The sequence below is a fragment of the Poecilia mexicana genome, unplaced genomic scaffold, assembly GCF_051168715.1.
Source record: "Poecilia mexicana isolate PSO_F unplaced genomic scaffold, ASM5116871v1 scaffold_8, whole genome shotgun sequence".
In the NCBI taxonomy this organism is placed as follows: domain Eukaryota; kingdom Metazoa; phylum Chordata; class Actinopteri; order Cyprinodontiformes; family Poeciliidae; genus Poecilia; species Poecilia mexicana.
In genome coordinates this window covers 27,014,025-27,038,048 of record NW_028263377.1, presented here as the reverse complement: position 1 = coordinate 27,038,048, position 24,024 = coordinate 27,014,025, and the positions used below count along the sequence as shown (strand labels likewise).

Here is a 24,024-nt window from a genome sequence, read left to right as displayed (position 1 = left end):
ATAAGGAAGCGAATCTGTCAATCTGTCAAAAGATTTGCCAAACAAATTCTTGATCTTTTACAGCATCAACTACGGAGCAGCTTCAAAGGAAAGGTTCCGCAGAGTGGGACCATTTTGATCTTATACTGGAAAATAAATTTGTTTTCATTTTTGTCGTTTCATCCGGTTCTTGTCAGTTTCTACTTGATCTATCTGAACCCAAATTCAGCTGAAACTGACTTAGTTTACTTTCATATTATGTTCTGCAGGTTAAGTGTCGCATTTGTTTAACTAAGCTCTTATTTAAATAAATCCTCCTCCTCAATGCTGAGGCATCATGAGGCATGAGAATGAAGTCCCAGATACACCTAGAATAAACTCTGATATACAGCCATTCTACAAATTACTCAGTTGCGTTTTATAAATAATTTCATATACAGTGATCCTTCGCTATAATGCGGTTCACTTTTCACGGTATCGCTGCTTCGCAGATTTTTTTGTGCAGTTTTTTTTCCCACAGTGTTCTTCGTCCTGATTGACCATATGATTGTTAAAAACAGTCTCCGCGCTACCTGAGTGCCAATAACGTTACGGTGTTTAATACAGATTGGCCACTCAGGAGATGGAAACTGAAACTTTCGATGTCTCCTGAAAAAAAAAAAAAAAAAAAAAAACTGTGGCCAGAGGCAGCGCAAAACCCGACCGGAGGCTCGTTTGATGAGATCCATCGCTCTGCTGTAGATACAGCTGTGAATCTCGCGGGGCAGGTTGGAGGAGACGCTTTAATGACGTGACTGCGGATCACATTAAGGCCCGATTGATGCACACGCACATCCGCTGACCTGAAAACAGGTTTTGTTCTTTGGTTTCAATGTGAAGTATTTATTTATGCTGTGTAATAACTGTAAAAATGAAGGTAACTATGTAGAGGAATATAATTCTACTAATAGTTAAAAGGCATGTTGTTGGTTGATTCACATTAAGATATGTTTTGACTGAAAAGAAATGTACTGTGTCAAATGTACTGGGTCAATCTGACCTACAAGTCAGAAAGGAACTCATTTCATGAGTAGAGCACCTTTAAATTCCTCTATAACTACTTCACGGATTTCGCCTATCACGGGTTATTTTCGGAACGCAACCCCTAAGAAAAATATTCTGTAAATGTAATGTTATGTAATGTTTACTTAATTTTTTTCTACAGCAGGAGAAGTTTTGTCAAAAAAGCGTAACAGGCTAAATTTCAAAAATGTTGTAAACACTTTTTTTTTTAATAAAAATGTGTGGGAAAAAACAGTCCATATTCCAAACACATTCACTTAAATTTTCACTTTATGGTACATATTCACATTCTTTATTGACTGTATATCAAATATATTTTAAATGTAACTGAAGATATGACATAATACAACATATAATATTCAATAAAATACAAAGACTTAAATCTTATTGTATAGACTAGGTCATCAAATCACTACGTTGCCTGTAGGAATTTTTAATGTCCAGCAGGTGTCAGTATTGAGCGACACAGTATCAATACAGTGTTGCTATGGGTCGAAACGCCTCATGACGCCTCATTTACCCATCACTACTTTTTCACATACCGTAAGATTAACTGAATTAAACATTAAAAATATTCATTTTCCTCAACAGTATGCAGGGGAGATCGATTATTTTTTAGAGATTATCTGTCTCATGTTAGGACAGCGAAAGTTTTAATACGTATGTAAAATGTATTTTTTTTAGGTTAGATGCTGCAGCTTTAAGCAGGTTCGGTGTGAGAGTCACTACCAGGTGGAGCAGAAGCGAAGCTCCGTCTGTCAGATATTACTACCTGTAGCGTAGCAGCGGTTCAACAGGAGAGCAGAACCAGCGTCTGACATCGTAGCTCGAAGACTTAAATAATTTTGCGGTTTATTTGTTTAGCTTTCTGACCGTCATGCTAATCCGGGTGAGTGTTTGTAGCTGTGCGCTGCTTTACCTGCTATCTGATCCTCCGTATGTCTTTTTTACTGCAGTGAGCCTCGATGTAGCCAAACTCCGTCAAGTATAGCATTGTTTTTATCTCGTATTAGCTTCGTTGTGTTGATGCATTTTGACGTGCTTTAATTTTCCGCCGCCACACGCAAACTTCCCCATTCACTCAGTGCCTTATAGTTGCAAATCGCTTTGGATTTGTTGCTACGCGTTTGCGCAGAGTGAAGGAAAGAGGAGACCAGCTGCACAGGCAGGCTGCGAAATGAGAAGCAGGTGATCGGTATCGGCAACAAGAGACCGTGATCGGCAATCACCGATCATACACTTTTTCACGGAAATCGGCCGATTATGATCGGTGGCCGATCGATCGGCACACCTCTAATTTCTATGTAAGCATTTTTTCTAACTTAATTTCATAATGTGGTCATGAAATGACCACTGAGTGTACTGATTAGTAGTTTGGTTAAACGTTTAGCTAAGACGAGACACAACATACAGCGACCGCCGTGAAGCCCAGGATTGGTTGCAACATGTTGGCAGCATCAGTTTTAATTGATCGGCCATTGATCAGTTAAATGAAAGAAAGATGCCTGATTCATAACCCACAGAGTCACCAAATGAGCATCTATGTCTGCGTACAGCAAGGATCCAGCAGGGCTTTCAGGTCACTTGTCTGAAGCTTCCTTGAATGCTTGTGGTGTTTGTCATCTTTGAAAACATTGAGGTCTTCCAGTAAGAAATCTGCTGCGAGGAATGTGATGGCAGTTAAAAGAGAAAAACTGGATCTTCCAGTTGGGGAATTTCTGACAAAAAGTTAATTAGTGTCGGGCAGTGAGCAGAAGAAGGAAGTTTCAGAGCCAGTGTCAAATTACTCAACTTAGTAATTTGATAACTTTTATTGCCAAGTTAAAAGGCTTGATTGTTGATAAAGTAATTGTTTCTTTAAAGGTCCTGACAGCAGCGCTGAAGTCAGATCCCTGCCAGCATGCCTAGGTGGGCCCCATGTGGGGAAAAGGAGGGCAGACTATGTGGCCCCACATGGGGCCCACCTAGGCATGCTGGCTGGGATGTTAGATGTTACTTTGCTTTCTGTCCAGTTTATGACTCATTCAGTATCAACTCAAACACAAAGTCTCTCACAAACATGAAGCAGACAAAATTGGAAACCTGTTTCTGTTCATGAGTTCACAGACATCTTGATGTTTTAGTTAAAAAAGTTTTCTTTTTCCAGATCCCTTTGAGTGGCTTCATCTGACTTTGTATTTGGTCCAGATAAACTCTTTCCTGATCTTAGTGAGCTGCCCTTTTTTAACAATTAATGTTCTTGTGTGTGTTTCAGAGACAGGTAGCATCAGCTATCTGCAGCACTGACGTATGTAAACATTCTTTTAATAACTGGATCTCTGTAGGAAACTAGATTGAATCATAAGCATAGACATAACTTAGCGTTGCTCTCTTCTAGTCAAGCAGCAGTGATGAATCAGCACTTTGTTCAGTAAAGTCACACTGCAGGAAGGATTTAACAAAGTGAAGGAGTTTTAAAAATCAGTTTGTGATATTAAAAGTATTATTTTATTTATGTTATAAATATTATTATTCTCAATAATCAATTGAAAAGGTTTTACTGTTAAACATCCAGCAGGGCTTTCAGATCTGATTGCTTGTTTCACTGGTATTTTCCCATTTATCTTTGGTGAAGTTCATTCAGACTAGAAGCCCTTCTCATCATCATTATGTCATGGATTCTCTCAGACTGAAGATCAGACACCTTCCTGGGCCGGTTCTGAAATGTGATAACTTCCAATCAGAAGAATATTTTAAACTTAAATACAGCAGGACTGAATGATCTGGCGCTTAACTGTGGTTGGGATCCATATTTACACCTTTGGTTCTCCAGACTCGCAGTTTGTTCAAATATCAGGTTTCATCCTTCCACTCCACCCATGTCTCATGTTAATTTACACTTCCTTAAAATTATAATCTAGATTTTAGTTTTCTTTTAAACATTTCTGCTGCAGTCTTGCACAGGGTTGACCCAAAGCTCTGAGATGCATTTTGGGGAGACGGAGTCCATCAGGGAGACCCTTAAAATGACCAGTGACCTCTCAGATTTAGGAAGTGTCAGCTTTTCATACAGTAAAGTCACAGAGGGGAACATTTTCTATCAGGTTGATTCTGCTGAAACTTGTTCCCTCTGTCCAAATAATGGATGAACAGCTTCGTACCTCTTTGTCTTTCAGCTCCAAAATACTTATCACCATGACTTTGCGTGTCATTTCAGATCGTCGTATCCAGCCTGCATGCAGGAGTCTGGCTTGCTTTCCTTTTTCACAGCAAAGAATATGCTCTCCATGTAAGTGTTGTATTTTTGTTAAAAAAACTGAAAAGTTAAAGACACAACAGCTAACTGTATTTGTTTTGCTAGGAGCAAAGATGTTGGACTGGTAAATAATAAGAACTTGAGAACTATTTGTAAAATAAATGATTCAGGATCTATTACTGTATAGAGGGCTAAACACTTTTAATACTCTACTGCTAATCAGGAAGAGAACTCTGGAAATAAACCCTTCAGATAAAAATATAAATATATATAAATATTGGTATGCAATTTAAACGTTTTGATTGTGCCATTTTAAACTGTAATAAGTTAGAAAACTGATTCTTCAATCTCATGAACACAACTAGAATTTGCTTTAATAATGTGCAGAATATACTGCAGTGCTCTTCCTTCTCGTCTTCCTCAAAACAATCCTTACAAATAATTAAAAACTTAGCTGCACATTTACTGAAGAGAACAGGAAAGTCTTCAATGTCTTCATTTGCATATTTTCTTTTAAGGGGATTTTCTGACGTGTGGAGTTGGTCTGTCGGTGTCGGGATCAATGTTCGGTGGTTTTGTGTTACAGCGCCACCCATTGGCCCGTCGTTCCTATTACATCAGTTTCTGCTGCATCCTGACCTGTGAGCCACATTTTTTTTCTTATTGTTTACATAAATATATCACACTCATCTCTGTGTGCACAAGGCTTCAGTCTGTTATGTAAATATAAAAACCACAAAGTCAGATCAAAATGTAAAACTAAATATTTTGTCTCACGATAAGAAACCCTCATATCCAGATCTGAACTGAAAATTTAACTCCAAACTAAGAGGGCAGATACATTACAAGTAACATTATTTACAGGATGCAGCTGAAGTTAGTCTTCCTTAAAATAACTGAGCAACAGAAAAAGATGTCGGAGTTGTTTATGGCAGCAGGTGAGTATCTCAGCAGCAAGAACCCAGTGATTTATCCCACAAAGGACTCTGGCCAACCAACAGAACCAAAACTGTTATATTTCATGTATTTAACTCTAATCATTTGAGTGACTGTGGCTTAAAGCTAATAAAAACTTCAATTTGGTTTCTTAGACAATTTGATAATTAACAAATGTGACCATTGTTACCAATGCCATAGATACATACTGAAGCTCTGGCTCCTTGCAAACTTTTTCCTTCCACTTAACTTTCAATACAGCTGTCAGTTAACAGCCTGATTCTGGCTTCATATGTGACTACACATATAAGTTAAAATAAATGTTTTATTGTTTCCTAATTTAATATATAAAGAGAATTCTATGACCACTTTTAAATAGTCTTTTTCTCAAATTTGCATTAAGCACAGGCACTTTATTATTATTTTATGTTGAAATTCATTAAAGGATTTGATGTGATGTGAGCCTGTCTGCCATACTTTTTCCTTCCACTCAACCTTCCATTAATATTCCTTGATGTAGGACTCGGTCATCATGCTGATCATGATGAAAAATCTTTTTTGGTGTTATCTAATAAGCTAATTGAATTTTGGGTCATAATAAATATAAATAAACATTTTCTACTTTTGAGTGCCATGAATGAATATAATAATATATAATAACTACTGGAATAATCTGAGGAGCGCCAGCATCAGCAGCTTTTACTTTCACATAAGATATTTAATTATTATTTTACAAATTAGTGTCTATAAAACAAAGATTACAGATTAACAACAAGATGAATTGGTCTACAAAATAAATAACTGTATCATAAGTCATTAGTTGTTCATGCTAAAGCGTTCAGATGTGATGTACAGAGAAACACATCAGTATGATTTGTTGTGTTTTTTATTCAGTTTTCTAAAACAGGAGCACAGCTAAGGCACAGCACGACTCCCAGCGAGAAAAGACAAAAAACATGGAAAAATGAAAGAACAACAATCCTCTGGGAAATCCGATTAAATCTGGACATTTACACTTTAACTTAAGTCTGTACATCGTTTCACTTGTTTTTCTGTAATAAAATGAACATCCATCCAGATTCATTCAAATACAGAAACACGCTTCGCTCTGAGCTGCTGCATCTGAAAACCAGTCGGCCTCCAGTTTGGCCCCAGTTCCATTTAAATGACCTTAAAATAATGCATAAATAAAACATAAATACATTTTGAAAATGAAAAGGGAAACAAAGATCTCAAACCCACATTTCCAATGATCTGCTTTTATTTAAACTAATTATATTTATTTATTTTATTCTTTTTTCTGTTGAAACAATCAGAAAATCTGGGTTTCTGTTTTCAGGGTTTATCTGATCGTTTTATTTTCCTTCTGAATTCGTTCAGGCTGCAGATCTTAAAGTTTTCACTTCAGCTCCAATTTTGGATTAAATCAAAGTGAAAACTTTGAACTTCTAATCAGAAAAATAATTCGGCCTCCTCAGAGTTTCTTTCATTTCACTTAAAACCAACAAAAACAACAAACATGTTTTTTCTGGAGGCTGTGATTTAGTTTATTGGTTCATTTGCTCCAGTAATTCAGTTCCAAAGGTGAAACTCAGATTTACATCTCAGAGTGATGTATTTCTAGTATTTTTCATTCAATTTTTATGATTATCACAGTTAATAAATAAAAACCCCAAATTCTGTTTTTCAGAAAATTTTAAGCAGTCTTTTTCACAGTCATGGAGAAAATGTGACCGATGTTCACCAAACTGAAATCTCCACAAAGAGAAGCCACAAGACATGACTTCTAAAAATAAATGGCTGGTTAAGTGGAAGGAAAAAGTGTGTTAGAAAAAGATTCACATCAGCACTTCTTTTCTCTTCTGCCCAGACCAAGTAGAGAGCAGATATGATACAGAAATATGACAGAGTTTTAAATCCTGTTAGGATTTAATGCCATATTCTTATTTTCTGAAAATTAAATTTTGGGATTTTATTATTAAATTATAACAGAGATAATTTGTGAATAAATCTCTCCATCTTTATCTGTCACAAAATTTCAACTTTTAACAGTTTTCAAATTCAAAACATATAAAGATCAGATTTTTAAACGTCTATCATACTGTCATCAAAACTTTTACTCATTCCATCATTAAACTTGGTTTTAAGCTGACTGCATTTATATGGTTTGTCCACATGAGGGCGCCCTTTGTAAACAATGAAAAGCCTTCAGTATTCCTATTTAAATCAGTGGGAACTGTTCATCAGTTCTGTCCAGTTTAAACCTTCTGGTTCAGTTTGTCATGTTGACGGGTTTCACTTTTCAATCCTTCCTGAACTTAAACATCTAAAATGAGTTTTTCTTAGTTATCAAATAGACAAGATTTAAATCCCAGGATCAGCAGGATAGCGCTCCGGTGGAGTTCAGCCTCCCATCATTGGGACAGCAGACCATAAATAAAGACATCATGACGTCCTGAAGTCTGAGGTCGACATCATTTAATCGTTCTTCAGCCTTCAGAAACAAAGGCACACATTTTCCTCCTAAGGAGGAAAAATTATTTATATAAACTTTTGAATAAATTAGTTCAGCAGTTCTTAGATGTTTGACTCAGACAGAGAGATTTGTTTTAAATAAAGAAGATGAATTTCTTCTTGGTTGGCTCACTTCAAGTCTGAAGGATTTTAAAATGGCACAAAGAAAACCTGACGTTGACAGAACAGAGCAGCTGGGGAAAAAACTTTAAAGGAGTTAGAAGAATATCCATCAGGAAAGATCAGAGGCGTGGATTTTAATCTGTGAAAAAATATCAGTTTTAATATCTAAGATGATTCATCTGCACGTGAAATATCCCTGTAATTCCGACATATAATGAAGTAATAGCATCTGGCCAGCAGGTGGCGATGATGGCAGCATTCTTTGCTTGTTGTGTGATAAAGCAGCAGTTCTTCATGTTAATAAATGATGTGGAAATGCTCCAACAGGAGGGCTGGGTGGCCTCCTGCTGTGAGAAAACGGTTTATTACGCCCAGATCAGGATTTCTACTGGGTGAAACATGGAGCTCAGTGTTTTCCAGATCAGGATAAGTATGGAAAAGGTAAAATATGGAAACGTTGGTATTCCCAGATCCCAATTCCCTAAAGTACACAGTACATATTTCACCTTTGAACTCTAAAATATTGAACAATTAACTACAGATGCTGCAATTAACTCAAATAAAAACTTCACTTGAAGTCACACTTTGGATTTAAAACTGGCTAAAAAACAACAGAAACATCAGAACAATTTGTTTTTGTTGGTTTTACATAAATGACAAGCAGCAACTCTGCATCTAGGATCCAAATAAGAAAAAAATTAATCATTAAAAATTGCTCTGGAAAAAAAAACAAGATTTTTCAGGGGGAAAGAGAGATTAAAATATAAATGTTATAAAATTACAGTAACTGTTGGCACTGTGGTCAGACTAATTATCTGAAAGCTGCAAAACCGTCACATCATGAACTTCAGTAAAGTTTTTCTTTTCTTAAGGCTCACAGAACATTTTAAAAGAAATGATGAAGTTATTTACAGCATCTGGTCTGCAGCTATATTCTGTAGTTTATTTTGAGAAAAGTTTTCAGTGTGGTCACTTACATGTTGGCGCCACCAGGTGGAGCTCTTCACTTAAAAACCCAGTTTTTTCCATACTTACATCCTGGGAAATACTAGAAATAAATTCCCAGGAATCCTGTGGAAAGGCTGGAGTTGAATTTGGTCTCAGTTCAAACATTAAATAATGTCATAATTAGACTAAACAACTAATAAATAATCATTTTTGTGAACTCAACAACAAGAGGTATGAAGTTCTGGTTCTGACATTCATTGGGCCGTGTTGTCCCAAACCGAACTGTGACCAGACCGGGTTCGGGTCCTCCTCCATTCCTGCCACCTTCAAATAAATAAAGGTTTCCTCCATCCGTCCCGCTGCTACCTGATCCGGCCGTCCGCTCTGGGCGCGCTCAGTTCGGATTTGGGGTCGGGGCTGGCGGAGCTCCACGTGGTGCGGAAGCAGCGCTGCATGACGGGGCAGGCGCTGGGGCCCAGCGAGCAGACGTCCGCAGCGGCCCAGTGGCCCTCCAGGAGCCCGTCCAGCCAGCGGCGCAGCGGCGCCCCCGTCAGGCCGGAGTTGGCCTCGGCCTCCTCCACGGCGCGGAGGCTCACCGGCAGCCGCAGCACCGGGTTCAGGCCGTGGAAGCTCTGCTCCATGTAGGAGTTCCTGGGCGGGCCGGCGTGGAGCCGCAGCGTGTCCTCTGGGTGGACAGGGGGACAAGCAGGACATTCAGCTTCTAGGCACCACAAATCTGGAACAAACTTCCAGAAAACTGAAAAACTGCTGAAACAATGACTTCCTTCAAATCAAGGCTGGAACCCTCCTGTTTAGAGCTGACTTTGATTAATAATCAGTGGAATACTGATCTACACATTCGATGCGTATTCATGTTTTTGGCACTTGTTAAATGTAATGTTTGTTCTCACTTAGAGACTGTACGATGTTTTTGTGACTTTGTGTGTTTTTATGATGTTAAGCACTTTGAACTGCCTTTTTGCTGAAATGTGCCACACAAATAAACTTGATTGATTGATTGATTCAGAAAACAAGTTTAAGCTGTATGTATTAGCTGTATGATTAGGGGCAATGTAGCTTCCCACATTTCTTAGCCGGTTTTCCACGGCTCCGTCCTTCAGCTTCCTGACCTGCGGGGCTCTCTGGACTCCATGATGCTGGAGACCAGAGGGCATCATGGAACAAGCTTTTTAAATCTTGCTCTTTAAAAACAGAACAGCTGCATTTAGTCTGACATTAATCTGCACTGAACGGATGTCGTCTCAGTTACTAATCAGGTCACTTCAGAAACATTTGTTGCTCTGAATTTTTATTTAGAGCAATCAGAGTAAACGGAGTTGATGACAAATACACACCACACTTTTCAGATTTTTGGTTCTGGAAACGGGTAGCTTTGCATCAGCTGCACTCTGGTTGTCACGTAACAAAACGAGGAGGACTTTTTATTTTATGAGTTATGTAGAGCTGTTTGGTTTGAGTTTTGTGGAATCAGTAATCCTACTTTCTGATTTTTTCTTGAGTTCAGCTGTAGATGGACTCTGTTCAGGCTGAGAGTTAAAATCGGTCTTCAGTTCAGCAGCTTCTTTCTGCCTGACTAACGTCTGTCTGGTCTTTAAAAAGTCCTGCAGTTATCTCTGGACCGCCAGCTGGGGTCAAACAACGAGGGGGGTAAATCAGGCAGAGGTGACCCCGCGTCGCCACGGAGCGCCAGGATGGACGATATAAATACATCTGCTGCCGACAGCTGAGGCTGCGGCTTGAAGTTTGTCTGAGCGGCAGCGGCTCGTCCGAACCGTTCAGACATTTTCATTTACAGGTCATGTGACTTTCTGTGTGAAGTTGGACCAACCACATTCCTCCAATTAAATGAAATTGCCCAGCCAGCATACCTAGGTGGGCCCCATATGGGGAAAAGGAGGGCAGACGATATGGGCCCCACATGGGTTTGCCCATATAGGCCCCATGTGGGCGGTGCCCCTACATGGGGCCTATATGGGCAAACCCATGTGGGGCCACCATGGAAACTGCGGACAAACCCATTTGGGACCCATGTTGTCTGCCCTCCTTTTCCCCATATGGGGCCCACCTAGGTATGCTGGCAGGGTGGTGTCAAACATTTTCATTTGTGCCTCTATCACCTTAAAGATATGAATAAATGTTTTCAGACATCAAAGGTCAACCTTTCACAAAATCAAACAAATCTTGTCCCAATCAGCTGTGCTGAAAATATTTATCTGCACAAACATAAAAAATTATTTATATACATTTTGTTTGATTTTGTGAATGTGACCTCTGGTGACCTGTGGAAACTTTTTTATCTTAATGTAGCACAGTTGGATGACTCCATATTTCCATTTATTTTGTGAATTGACCTTTGATGACCTCTGGAGACATTTGTTCATATCTTTACAATGACAGCGGCACAAACAAACGTTTTTGCAGCACAAAGGTGTGTCAGTGTGTCGCCGCTCACCTTTCTGGATGGGCTGCTGCCGGTGGAACTCAAGCGGAGCGACAACGAAGCTGGTCTGGCCCAGCAGGTTCCAGTGGTGAAGCACTCTGAGCGTCCAGACGCCGGGCCGCAGCGGCGCCGTCAGCGGCGGCCGGTAGTGGGTCACCTCGGCCGATGCGTCCACCAGGATGTCGTAGGTGGCGGCGATGACGTTGGTGGGGTCGATCCAGACCACGGTGGCGGTCAGGTTGCTCTGGCTGCGGCTCCAGCGCTGAACCGCTACCGGCTCGTCTTCGGGCCCCAGCAGGCCGCCCCAGTTCCTGAAGAGCCGCTCCTTCGGGTCCCAGTCCGACCCGACCTGCAACAACACGACCCGGGTTTGGAAATAGCAACTGGGCCAACCACACCTAGCAACGGGGCCAACCACACCTAGCAACGGGGCCAACCACACCTAGCAACGGGGCCAACCACACCTAGCAACTGGGCCAACCACACCTAGCAACGGGGCCAACCACACCTAGCAACGGGGCCAACCACACCTAGCAACGGAGCCAACCACACCTAGCAACCGGGCCAACCACACCTAGCAACGGAGCCAACCACACCTAGCAACCGGGCCAACCACACTTAGCAACTGGGCCAACCACACCTAGCAACCGGGCCAACCACACCTAGCAACGGAGCCAACCACACCTAGCAACCGGGCCAACCACACCTAGCAACGGAGCCAACCACACCTAGCAACGGGGCCAACCACACCTAGCAACGGAGCCAACCACACCTAGCAACCGGGCCAACCACACCTAGCAACGGAGCCAACCACACCTAGCAACCGGGCCAACCACACCTAGCAACTGGGCCAACCACACCTAGCAACGGGGCCAACCACACTTAGCAACGGGGCCAACCACACCTAGCAACTGGGCCAACCACACTTAGCAACGGGGCCAACCACACCTAGCAACTGGGCCAACCACACCTAGCAACGGGGCCAACCACACCTAGCAACGGGGCCAACCACACCTAGCAACTGGGCCAACCACACCTAGCAACGGGGCCAACCACACCTAGCAACTGGGCCAACCACACCTAGCAACTGGGCCAACCACACCTAGCAACGGGGCCAACCACACCTAGCTACGGGGCCAACCACACCTAGCGACTGGGCCAACCACACCTAGCGACGGGGCCAACCACACCTAGCGACGGGGCCAACCACACCTAGCAACGGGGCCAACCACACCTAGCAACTGGGCCAACCACACATAGCAACTGGGCCAACCACACCTAGCAACTGGGCCAACCACACCTAGCAACTGGGCCAACCACACCTAGCAACGGGGCCAACCACACCTAGCAACTGGGCCAACCACACCTAGCAACGGGGCCAACCACACTTAGCAACGGGGCCAACCACACCTAGCAACTGGGCCAACCACACCTAGCAACGGGGCCAACCACACCTAGCAACTGGGCCAACCACACCTAGCAACTGGGCCAACCACACCTAGCGACCACACCTAGCAACGGGGCCAACCACACCTAGCGACGGGGCCAACCACACCTAGCAACGGGGTTAACCAACTGGTGTTGCTAGGTGTGGTTGGCCCGATTGCTAGGTGTGGTTAACACCTAGCAACGGGGTTAACCACACCTAGCGACGGGGCCAACTACACCTAGCAACTGGGCCAACCACACCTAGCAACGGGGTTAACCACACCTAGCGACGGGGCCAACCACACCTAGCGACGGGGCCAACCACACCTAGCGATGGGGTTAACCACACCTAACGACGGGGCCAACTCCGCACTAAGAGGATTTCCTCCCAGCAGCTGGATGAATCACTGTGAAGCTGAGGTGGAGCTCAGACTGCGAACGCGGCTCCTGACCTGGATGTGCTGCAGCCGGTTGCTGCTGTGGGGCTGGCTGGCCAGGGTGAAGTGGTCCCTGGGAGCCACCCAGGTCTCCAGCGTCTCCATCTGGGTGGAGGCTCGGTTTGTGGCCACGTGGCGCACCAGGTAGCCCTGGAACTGGTCCGACAGGAAGTAGGCGTGCACCGACGTCGGGTGGCTCATGGCGGCGTACCTAAGAGACAAAAGTGGATAAATGTTTCTTTGTGTTTAATTACGGGGACATTAGATGATAGCTGATCATAAAGAGCAATAATAAGGCCCTGCAGCATCTCCTGCCGTAACTAAAAACATGACAGCAAGGATGAAACCTCTGAAGCATCTTCAAAACAAACATGAACATATCAGTTTCTCAGGGGCCACAATTTATTTATTTTTAAATATAAAATAATTTTTGTGTGAATTATTTTCTTTTTACCTGACCAGTAATACATTAACAAGTATTTTAATTAAAATGACCAGAAAAACTTTCAAAGTTATACAGCTTCCTTACTTGTTGGTCAAAATATCCATTTCAGTTTTTTCCCTACAACAGAAATGAGATCTGTGTTTGAAAACCCCTCACTGTACTTAACCCATTTTAAATACAGTGAGGTGTGATTAAGTCTGTTTTTCAGTAAAAAGTCACCAAAGGTTTGTGGTTCTGCTTACTGTGACATTAAAATCAAAGCAAAACAAAAAAAAAAAAAAAACTTGGTTCATAAAACAAAAACACCTAAAAGTTTCTATGTAAGACATAAATTTGTTGTTGAAAATCTCATTTTATCCATTCCTGAACTCTGACCAGAGGCCACAGAAAACTACACGGAGGGCCACAGATGGCCCCCGGGCCACACTTTGGACAACCCAGGCCAAACTGATTTCATTTCGGCCCGCATCAAAGTCATGAACGTCCTGTAAGGGCTGGTTTTGGTGAACCCACAGCAAACTGTTAACTGTTAGCTTTCAAACGAAAACTGATTTGATTTGACTGATAAAATAAAATTTAAGAAAACGGCTATTATCTCAAAGTTCACTTTGTGTAGACGGCCACATAAATAGCTATGGTGGCTGGATTGGCCCGCGGGCCTTGAGTTTGACACTTTGGACACCCTGTGATGGGGGATCCCGACCAGAAGCTAATGCTGTTTCAGAACCCCTGATCTAGCTAAAATCATTCAAAAACATGGTTTTAATTCTGGAGTGGAGGAGGGAAAGGCAGCAACTGAAGGTGTTTCCAGATGAATTGCTGCTGCTGCTGCTGCTGCTGCTGCTGAGGGAAACGACGCGGCGTTTCCAGCCAGCCGCTGCTGCTCCTGCAGCGCTGCCTCCACCCTGCCTAACCACCAATCCCCACCCAAACCAGCAACAACAGCCTCCTTGTAGCGGTGGGTCTCCGCCTGCAGCGCACACAGAAACCTTGAGTGGGCAGAGACTGAGGACTGCTTATGCTGCAGAACAAGCGCGCCTTATCTCTATATTTAATTTGGAGCGAATAAACTCGGCCTGCGGTGAGTTTAGTGGAAAGATGCGTCTCTCCGTTTCCCTGGAAACTGGAACAGCAGCTTCTCTGAAACCACTGATTCTACACAGAATCTGTGAATCTTTATGCCGACTCACAAAAATATGGGATTTTCCACAAGCTTTTCCTTTCCGTCAGCAACTTCATGGTAGAAAGTGTGAAGAAAGGAAACACAAAATGATTTATGGCATTTAAAGGAATTATTTATTTAAATTTAGATGATTATGTCTCACAGCGACTGAAGAAATCCTCTAAAAGAAATCTTACACCAGATTTGTTGTCAGTTCATCGCTAAACACGCTGGCTGAATCCAAAATATTACTAGAAAATTAAGTGGAAGGATGACATGGGGTCGAAAGTAAAGTCAATTCAGCACCAATTTGCTACATATACAAAGTATGAAACAATTAATAATGATTAATCACTTATTAAAATAATCAACTAATTTAGTCACTGATTAATTCTTAACTGGAGCAAACAGACTCATAAAAGGGCATTTACTGAAAAACCCAACATATTCAGAGCTGTAATTATCAATATTTTTTAAACCAGAACTCCTCGAGTTACATAGTTTTAGCTTCACCTGGATCAAATTCAAGAAATTGCTTTTTAAGCAATAAAATGTTTTTTTTTCTTATTTAAAAACGTAATTGAATTTTTTACTTATTTGCATCTTTTAATGTATTTCTGATGCATAAAAAGGTTTAAGTGGTTGAAATGAAGAAAAGTGCAGAATGGGTCTCTGTCTCTTTAAAAACTCCTCTTTCTGAAGCTCCGCCTCCAGGAAGTCATCCCAACATGGATCCTTTATTAACCCTTTAACATCGTTTTCACCACAGAGAAGTGGCTCCTATAATGAGCTCAGAAGATGTTTGCTAATTGTTGCTGGCTAGTCTGAAGGAGCTGAATGGGGGAGGAGCTTTGCCTCGAAGGTGTAGCTACGTCCATCTAGGTGCTTTGCACATTTAATGGTTGCCATGGAGATGAAAGGATTCATTAAACATGCATGAAAGAATCAAGGAAAAACTCCAGGTTTGTTTCTGATGCAGGAATAAAAAGATAAAATGATGGAAAGCTAAAATAGTGGATTTAACATGATGCTGCCTGGATAAATGAATATTTGTATGTTTGTGTTTTTGCGGACGCGGCGTACCTGCAGCTGTGGTCGCCGGGGTGTCCCTGCAGCGATCCGGCGGCGCGCGCCAGGCCCATGCGGGCGAAGGCGTGGTGGTGGCTGAGCGCGGGGTCGGACAAGCCGGAGACGCCGTCCGTCTGCTGGTGGAAGACGTTCTCCCAGTAGGCCTGCAGGCCCGGCGTGTCGGACGGATACGCGCCGAACAGGAAGGCGTCCAGCTGGCTGATGATCTCCTGGCTGACGCTGGCCTCGAACTTCCGGGCGAAGAACGTCGGCCTGGAGGCCTGCTGCGGATCAATAGCCAATAATTCATCATCCACATTAGCACTTCATCTATTTTTTATCCTTATTTTATGTCAGCGTGTGCACATGTGTGGTCGAGAGCATGACTTCCAACCCCGACATTAGAATAAAAACCTCAGCGGCTGCCTGGATCCAAAAATACCTGCAGCAGCCTCCAGAACCAGAACTCCTTATAGAACCCGTCCGCAGATGCTGACCTCAGATCTGCCAACGCAAACGCTCCGGAACCGCCTCAAAGCGGCGCTGCTAATTTGTGAATACGCGTCTATTCTGGGCTCCTCTGCAGGATCGGTTTCATCCCAGAGAGAACCACTCTGCCTCACCGGGTCGGAGCAGAACTTCTTCCTGATTTGGTCTTTTTATAGATTTTTTCTTTTTTTGTTGAATCATTGAATATTTGGACAATTATTTCCTCTGTGGAGCTGGAAGGATTTTTTCCTCTTACTTTTTTACCCTCAAACAGTTGTTTTGATATGTAACCATGGCAACAAACGACTTTTATGATATTTTAATTGTGTAACTGCTTGTAACTGTTGTATAAACTTTGCTGCCTCTTGGCCTGGATTCCCTTGGAAATGAGGATTTTAATCTGAATGGAACTTTTCTGCTGAAATAAAAGTCAAATAAAACTAAATAAATAAAAACAAGGTGTTGTTTTTACAACCAGCAGCTGATTAGCATCTTAAAAGCTCCGTAATATCTGAACTATACAATCCATCTGTTCCCTCTGTCACAGGAAGGATCTTATCCCCTCCTCACTACTCCAACATCTTTCTGCCCAGAGATTTAAAGAGGAGTGGCAAAGGCAAAGGATGTGGATTAGCACATCTAGCTAACGGATGATGTCGTCCAGGACGTTCCTGTGGAACATCATCTCTAATGTCCAGTTTTGAACTGTTAGCATACAGAAACAGTCTTCAGTCAGAAGCCCCGTCAGAATCACTGGAACACAGACTGCATTGTTTAAATTTATTCATGTTTTCTTCTATTTAAACTAAAAATTAATTTTCATTTTTTTAACTTGAATTTAAATGTTTTTTAAAATTACTTTAAAAATAATTGAAATGTATTAATTTAAACATTCTTTAATTTAAAAATGTGCCAAATTGGCACATTTATAACCTTATATATTCTATTTGTAATTAATTTGTTATTGAGCATTTTAAACTTACGTTGCAGCAGTAAAATAATAGTTTTTACTTATTTACACATTTAATTGGACCTTTTTAGTTGATTAATAAGGAATTTTAAAACTTTCTATTTAAATAAAGATGAAAAAGTTAGCTTTACAGATTTATTTTACATTTATTTTTAGAGAAATGACAAGAATGTCCTATTTCTGTCAAAATGGGAAAGACCAGAGAACCTGATGTAGAAATTATGTGCCAGAATAATTAGTAAGCAGTCTCCATGGCTATTTACATGCTAACTGGCTATTTAGTTAAAATAAATAAACATTTATTCTGTGTTTGAAGCGACTGAACTTGGCTTGACGGGCGCCTCCAGGTGAGGCGGACTCACCTGGAGGCGCGGCAGGTCAGAGGGCTTGAAGTCGTTGGGAGAGCAGCCGCACCAGTCCACTATGTGCTTGTACTGGCACTTGCATCCCAGTTTGCGGTTCCAGTTGGTGAGCCTCAGGTTGTTGTCCACCATCGTCTCACAGTGGATGCTGTTCTCCAGGACGGTGTGGAAAAACGACTGAAGACAGAAGAAAAAACGGTTTTACAAACAAAAAGAAGAGTTAGTTCCTTCCTTCACCAGATGAGGGCGCCAGTCAGCACAGTCAGCAGATTAACATCAGGAGAAGAAAACTGTTCCTCTGGTAAAGAGGGAGAAGCAAAACAAACCAGACAAAAATCTGTTTGGAATTTAGATAATATTTTATTTTCTTCAAAATTTTAAATGTTAATTTGCACTTTGTAAAACATATAATAAATTATTAATACTTAGTTTTAATTAAACTTATTTTTACAATTGTATTTGGATAGTAAACTAAACACATTTTTAGGATTACCAATATAAAAACTGTATTTTTTTCTCTACATTCTTTATTTTTTAAAATAATCTACAAATCCTGATTTTTAAAATTTAAAACATTTTCTTTTTAATAAAAACTGAATGACAAAAAGCAGCGTGTTGTGTCTGTGTGTCTACCTCGGCCGGCAGCAGCGTGTAGCTGTAGAACCGCTTCATGTTTCTGACCAGATCGTCCTGCGAGTTCACGACGTAATCCACAAACGGCCGGCTGAGCAGGAACCAATCAGAGCCTCCGTCCACCGACACGCCCTCCGGGATCTTACGGTCTCCCAGGCGCCACATGTGGGTGTCGCACTCGTAGAAAACCCGGTCCAGGCCCTGCTTACGGATGAAACTGGGACAAAGCAGCGCCCGGTTTTAACTCCCAAACATTAATCAGACTCTGGATTCATGTTTAACTCAGTGGTCTCTAAACCTTTTGTTTCACATGCCAACATCTTAGAAATGAAATACTTTTAAAACATTTCTACCTGCTCAACAATAAACTAGACCTAACATTTTATTTTAAACAATACAGTTTTTTTTTACTGCAAATGGATGTCAATTATTGTAAATCCAAAGCTGAAAAAAGGTTTTGCATGTTTGATTATTAATAGTAAAGCAACCAGTTTGCAAATTCTGCAAAAACCCCCCCCCCAAAAAAACGACTTTAAAAGACAAAAATAGTTTTGTACCTAAAAATGATCGTAAAAACATTAAAGGTTGTTTCCTCAAATTAAATGTAAATAATCTCCATTTGCAGGCCGGACTTGTGTTTTGAACATGTATTTAGGGCCACATAAAATCACTCTAGGGGCCACAAATGGCCCCTGAACCGCACTTTGGACACCCCTGGTTTAATGAAGGTAAAACAACTGCAGACGGCTGCTGCGTTCTTACCGAGCGTTGTCTCTGCCGTGAGACTTGATGAAGTTCATGTTGCGATGTTTGGAGAGAAACGCCACCAGCTGGTCGTTGGTCCTGAGGAGAACAACAAATTTACAAATTAGTAAAAAAATTAAAAAGCATCAGAGATTTCACAGCTGCAGGTTTTTATGAAGAAACAGGGGGAGGATTTCCAGGTCTCTGCTCCACCAGAACCAGAACCAGAACCGGAACAGAGTTACTGCGAACCGAGCCTTTTCCTCATGTCGTTTATATGGAGGACAGAGTCTGACATAATTTAGCAATAAACATTTAAATAAATAAATGGCTTGATAAAGTAATTCATGCGCCAACATTTAATCTGAAATATAAAAATAAGAATTTTCACAACTTATTTGATTTTCCAGCTGTCCAGGCACCAGTCAGCACCATCCGTCTGGACCTCTGTTGAATTAGGTCAATATTTACATAATCACTTGTTTTATGTTACATATTTTTATTTAATCATCATTATTTTTGCAAAAATAAGTTTTAAATTTGAAATTAAAGGGTTTTAAAATAATGTTTTGTTCAAAAAAGCCAAATTTTGTTGATTTATTGATTTGCAAAGGCAGTAAATCTAATTGTTGCTTTGTTTGAGCATCAGCGGCTTCGTCCTGGGACCAGCCGCTGCTCTGTGTGTGCTTATGGAACAGGAAGTCGGCTGCAGCTTCCTATGGACGAAGCACTTCCTGCTCTGAAACCAAAACAATCTTCCAGGGAAGTGTGAGTTTCCTTGTTTGGTCGCAGCTGAACTGATTTATTTAATCGGCTGCAGAGCGAAACGCAAAGAGGAAACGGAAAACTTTGACAGATACGTCAGAGGCCGGAGGCGACGGCGCCACCTGCAGGATCGTCCTGATTACATCCCACTGCAGGGATGTGGCTCTGCTGTGTTGGTTCTCCACGGAACGGGAATTCCCTGATTATTTCTCTGATTTAAGGTCGGGAAAATAAAAATTAGAGGAAAAAGAACAACAGAGCAGTAAGCCAAAATTGTACCAACATTTAAATACATTTTGGATTTATAAATGTAAATATGTTTGATACTTTTAACCCATTTTTCTTTATTTTTAAACCTGTTTAATGTTAACGTGTTTCCTGTGTTTTTTTAATGAATGTAGTTTTTAGTTTCTGTGTATAAACACTTTAAGTTTCCTTTGGCTGAAAGTTGCTATATTAATAAAGTTGCTTTGCCTCGTCTTACCCAGAACTCCTCAAGTTGCAGTTTTAGCTCCACCTGCTTCAAATTCAGTGAAAAAATCTAAATCTAAAACCGTTTTCTACCCAATTATTAATCAATTAATCCAAAAGATTATCAATCGATCAGCCCTAAACTGCTGGTGTTTTTTAGCTGCAGATGATCAAATTTTCACTAAAGGAATTCTGTTGTTGCATCTTATGCAAGAAAATATTTATTTTCTTATTTAATAAGAATTAAATTGTTTATTTGCATCTTTTGTTGTATTTCCAAATTTGTACAAAAAAGGCTTAAGTAGTTAAATAAATCTGCAGAACGTGCTAATTTTTAAAAATCTGATTAGTCACCAGAATAATCGATTATTAAAATAATCATGAGCTGCTGCAGCAGACTAACAAAGTGAAACATTTGGTCCGTTTTCCTGACCTTCGCCTGTGACCTCAGCCATCGACTGATGGTGGCGCCGAAGCTGCGGCTGCGTTATGGATTTTAGCTGGAGGCGGTTCAGACTGCTGACGACCATCCTGTGTTTCCGTCCTTATGAGGACAAACAAAAAACCCAAACAGAAACGAGGCGCAGGAAACGTTTCCGACTTCAGGAAAAGAGCCGCCTTCAAAATAAAAGAGTTAAACTCAGAAATAGCAGCTGCTTCCACCGAGCAACAAACTAATAATCCTGTTTAGTCTCATTTATTTATACTTTCATCTTTTTATGCAAAAGGTCAATAAAATATCCAGATGCAAAAATATTTGTGATTCATTACAATACATGTTCTATGACAGTAACTATTCATTACACCCACTTTTTATTGCTGTATTTAAAGTATTTTTTATCCGTGTGATTTAATATTATAATCTTAAATACAGGTTTTTATTAGCTGTAGGCAGAAAATAATCATAATTAACACAAACTTAAAAACATCAGTCTGTGTGGAATAATCTATCAAATAATCTTCACTTTGTGAATTGAATTTCAATAAAATTCTAATTTACTGAGCAGTTCTGCACTGCAAAAACACAAAATCTTACCAGGTATTTTTGGTCTATTTTCTAACACAGACGTCTTGATGCACTTAAAATAAGACAAAACTAACTTACAAATAACTTTTTTGCAAGACATAGAATAATTCTTAAATATTGATAAAAAAATAATATACGGGCAGATTTTTTTCACTTAGATCAAAACGTTTTTCCAACTTTTGAAGTGTAAAAATCTGCCACTGAAGCTTGTAGTTATCAATATTAAGTTTCTATTGAAGTAAAACAGGCTTCTGTGACTTGCAGAAAAGTTTTTTGTAAGTTAGTTTTGTCTTACTTTAAGTGTTCTAAGCAAGGGCGTAGGTTCGGTCTAAGTTTTGGTGGGGACCTTGGTAGGGACCTTGACACCCCCCGGCAGCACAGTGAAATGCCCAAGAGCACCGAACATTTTTGAGAAGGGGGGGGGAAACCACATTGGCTTAATAACCCCCTCCCCCCAACCATAACCATATCATACATCTTGTGTATACAACCAGATACAGTCATACTCAGCAGATCAGTTCAAGAACACTTTACTTTTTCCTTTACAAAATTCAGCAAACTTTACAAGTAAGATCAAAAGAAATATCCTCTGGATACAGCAAACACAATTGCAGATAAGAAGAAATCAATAATAAAATAAAAAAGAAAAAATATTACATAATTAACAGACCTATTCTACCTCACATTCAGTGCTGACCTTACTAAACACCGGACTTTACAACAAATGCGTTGCGTGATAGATATCTAACTTATGGGTCCACTCACTGTACTTACAGCCGACGTAGCGAAATAACTTCTAATGTCTGTCCTTTTCTTTTTTTGGTGGCGACATGGTCTCGGAGACTCAGAAGGAGACGCGTGTGCCCAGCTAGCCGCCGCCTTTTGCAGCTAATCAAAGAACGTCCGACGAATCAACTGACTCCCCCTCCCCCCACCCCCCCGACAGCACCGTTCCGACTCGGTCTCGGAGGCTCATAATAAATGTCAAACTAAGAAGCTTCCGTTCCGCGCACCGCCTGTTGCTGCTAATCAAAGATCGTAGATCCACGTTCTTTGAGCCAATATGGCAAAAATTGGTCGGGACTTTTTCATATCCCGTGAATATTGGTCGGGACATGTCCCTACCGTCCCTACCCAAACCTACGCCCATGGTTCTAAGATATTTGCACCAGAAAACTGAGATTTTGTGTTTTTACAGTGCAATTATAGTGGCGAAAATGGAAATCTTTCTAATCCTGTAATTGTTCTTTTTATTTATTTATTTATTGTAGATTTCTAGGATTTCTGAAGTGGTTCTTTTCATTTCCAGTGTTTTTCTATACTGATAAAATCCAAATAAAAATAAAATGTTTGAAGGGGTTCAGAAAACCTGGAGGACAGAAACTAGATCCGCTCAAAACCACAGAAGAAGAACCGATAAATGTTGAGTCGAGAATCAAAGCAGGACATGTTCTGAACGGGCCTTTCACCTGATGGGGTAGTCGGCGGCGCTCAGGTTGATGAAGAAGTCCCAGGACCAGTCGGCCATTTTGAGGAGGTCGTCCATGCTGCGCAGGTACATCGTCAGGAGACTGGCTCCGCCCCAAATGGTCGCCATCCTCCAGGGCGTCACTCTGACGTTGGGGAACCGGTCCGCCAGAGACAGAACCTCTTGGTGGAGGTAATCGGACCTCTGAGATGATCAGAAACCACCAAGACGGAGTTAAACTGCACCAAGGTTCCCGTTAGTTTTATACTTTATTCATCATTTATACAGATTTCATAAAATGAACTTAGAGGTGCTTCATAATAAAAAGCTTGGAGATATTCATTCAAAAAATGACTTAAAAAAGTATGAAAACACTTGGAGCGTTCTCTGCTTTAGACCATCTTTATATTTTTGATTTATGGATCTTTTTCAGCAGACTCCCCCGGTTCTGCCGGACTCCCCCGGTTCTGCCGGACTCACCTGGTCCACGTGGATGTAGTAGAAGTGCGATGTGTGGTAGATGGCCTTGAAGAGCCGGTGGAACTGGCGCACGGCGCGGCCGTGGACGACCAGGACGAAGGCGACGCGGACCGGCGGCCAGCCGGTGGCGCCGCCGTCCCACTGGACGTTTACGTTAGCCTTACCTGGACAGGGAGGAGACGGGGTCAAAGGTCAGTCTGCATCACAGCTATACACTATAATTACACTGAAAAAACACAAGATCTAAGTAGTTTCTAATATCTTTGTGCATTTTAAATATGACAAAATTACAGATAAATAACGTTGTAAACTGTTTTACTTTGGGGTAAAACCAAATAAAACCTGTGGAGACCGGGTGTAAATACTTTCCTGGAGTTCTGGAAAGCAGAACAAATGCTCTGAGGCGGGTTTCCATGTTTTAACGGCTGAAACGGGCCGGGTCGGTTTGCAGAACAATCGAGCGACCTCCTGGCTGCAGGCCACGCTGGCTCCATGAGCCGAACGCCCTCGACGTGGCCCGAAAGCCTAAAACCGTCTAAGGAATCAGAACCAGCGCCAGTCCTGGGACCTAATGACTACTGTGTCATCAAAGGAAGCTGTAATCATATAAATGAAGCGTGGGGCGGTCCTTACACCGAGCCATTAGTCAGCCTGCGCAGAGTAAGACTACAAACGGGTTGTTTAATTAGGGTGTAATTACCCAGCATCCTCTCTGCGTCTCTTCGTACTACAGATCCTGAAAATAGAGCTGCCAACCACAGAGATGGCTCTCTGCTGCTTCTGCTAAAAATGTTCCTCAAACGGTAAATTTAGAGAA

At 41.4% G+C, this 24,024-nt stretch overlaps 1 protein-coding gene and 1 long non-coding RNA gene across 2 annotated transcripts in view; one reads left to right on the top strand and one right to left on the bottom strand.

The window, feature by feature from the left end:
- Positions 1–13: 13 nt before the first annotated feature.
- Positions 14–6,034, top strand: LOC106934310 (uncharacterized). The gene is made up of 3 exons (XR_015763949.1): positions 14–831; positions 4,238–4,309; positions 4,795–6,034. It is a non-coding gene; the product is annotated as an uncharacterized LOC106934310 (long non-coding RNA).
- A 46-nt stretch (positions 6,035–6,080) lies between these two features.
- Positions 6,081–24,024, bottom strand: part of LOC106934314 (xylosyltransferase 1-like) — a 32,608-nt gene continuing 14,664 nt past the window's right edge. The window contains exons 3-11 of the mRNA XM_015014125.2: positions 23,208–23,371; positions 22,729–22,931; positions 19,015–19,095; positions 18,253–18,469; positions 17,620–17,796; positions 15,814–16,082; positions 13,139–13,334; positions 11,271–11,607; positions 6,081–9,482 (exon numbers count right to left, since the gene is read on the bottom strand). Of these exons, the coding sequence (XP_014869611.2) occupies positions 9,160–9,482; positions 11,271–11,607; positions 13,139–13,334; positions 15,814–16,082; positions 17,620–17,796; positions 18,253–18,469; positions 19,015–19,095; positions 22,729–22,931; positions 23,208–23,371 (1,967 nt within the window). The 3' untranslated portion in view covers positions 6,081–9,159. The remainder of the gene's footprint in view (positions 9,483–11,270; positions 11,608–13,138; positions 13,335–15,813; positions 16,083–17,619; positions 17,797–18,252; positions 18,470–19,014; positions 19,096–22,728; positions 22,932–23,207; positions 23,372–24,024) is intronic.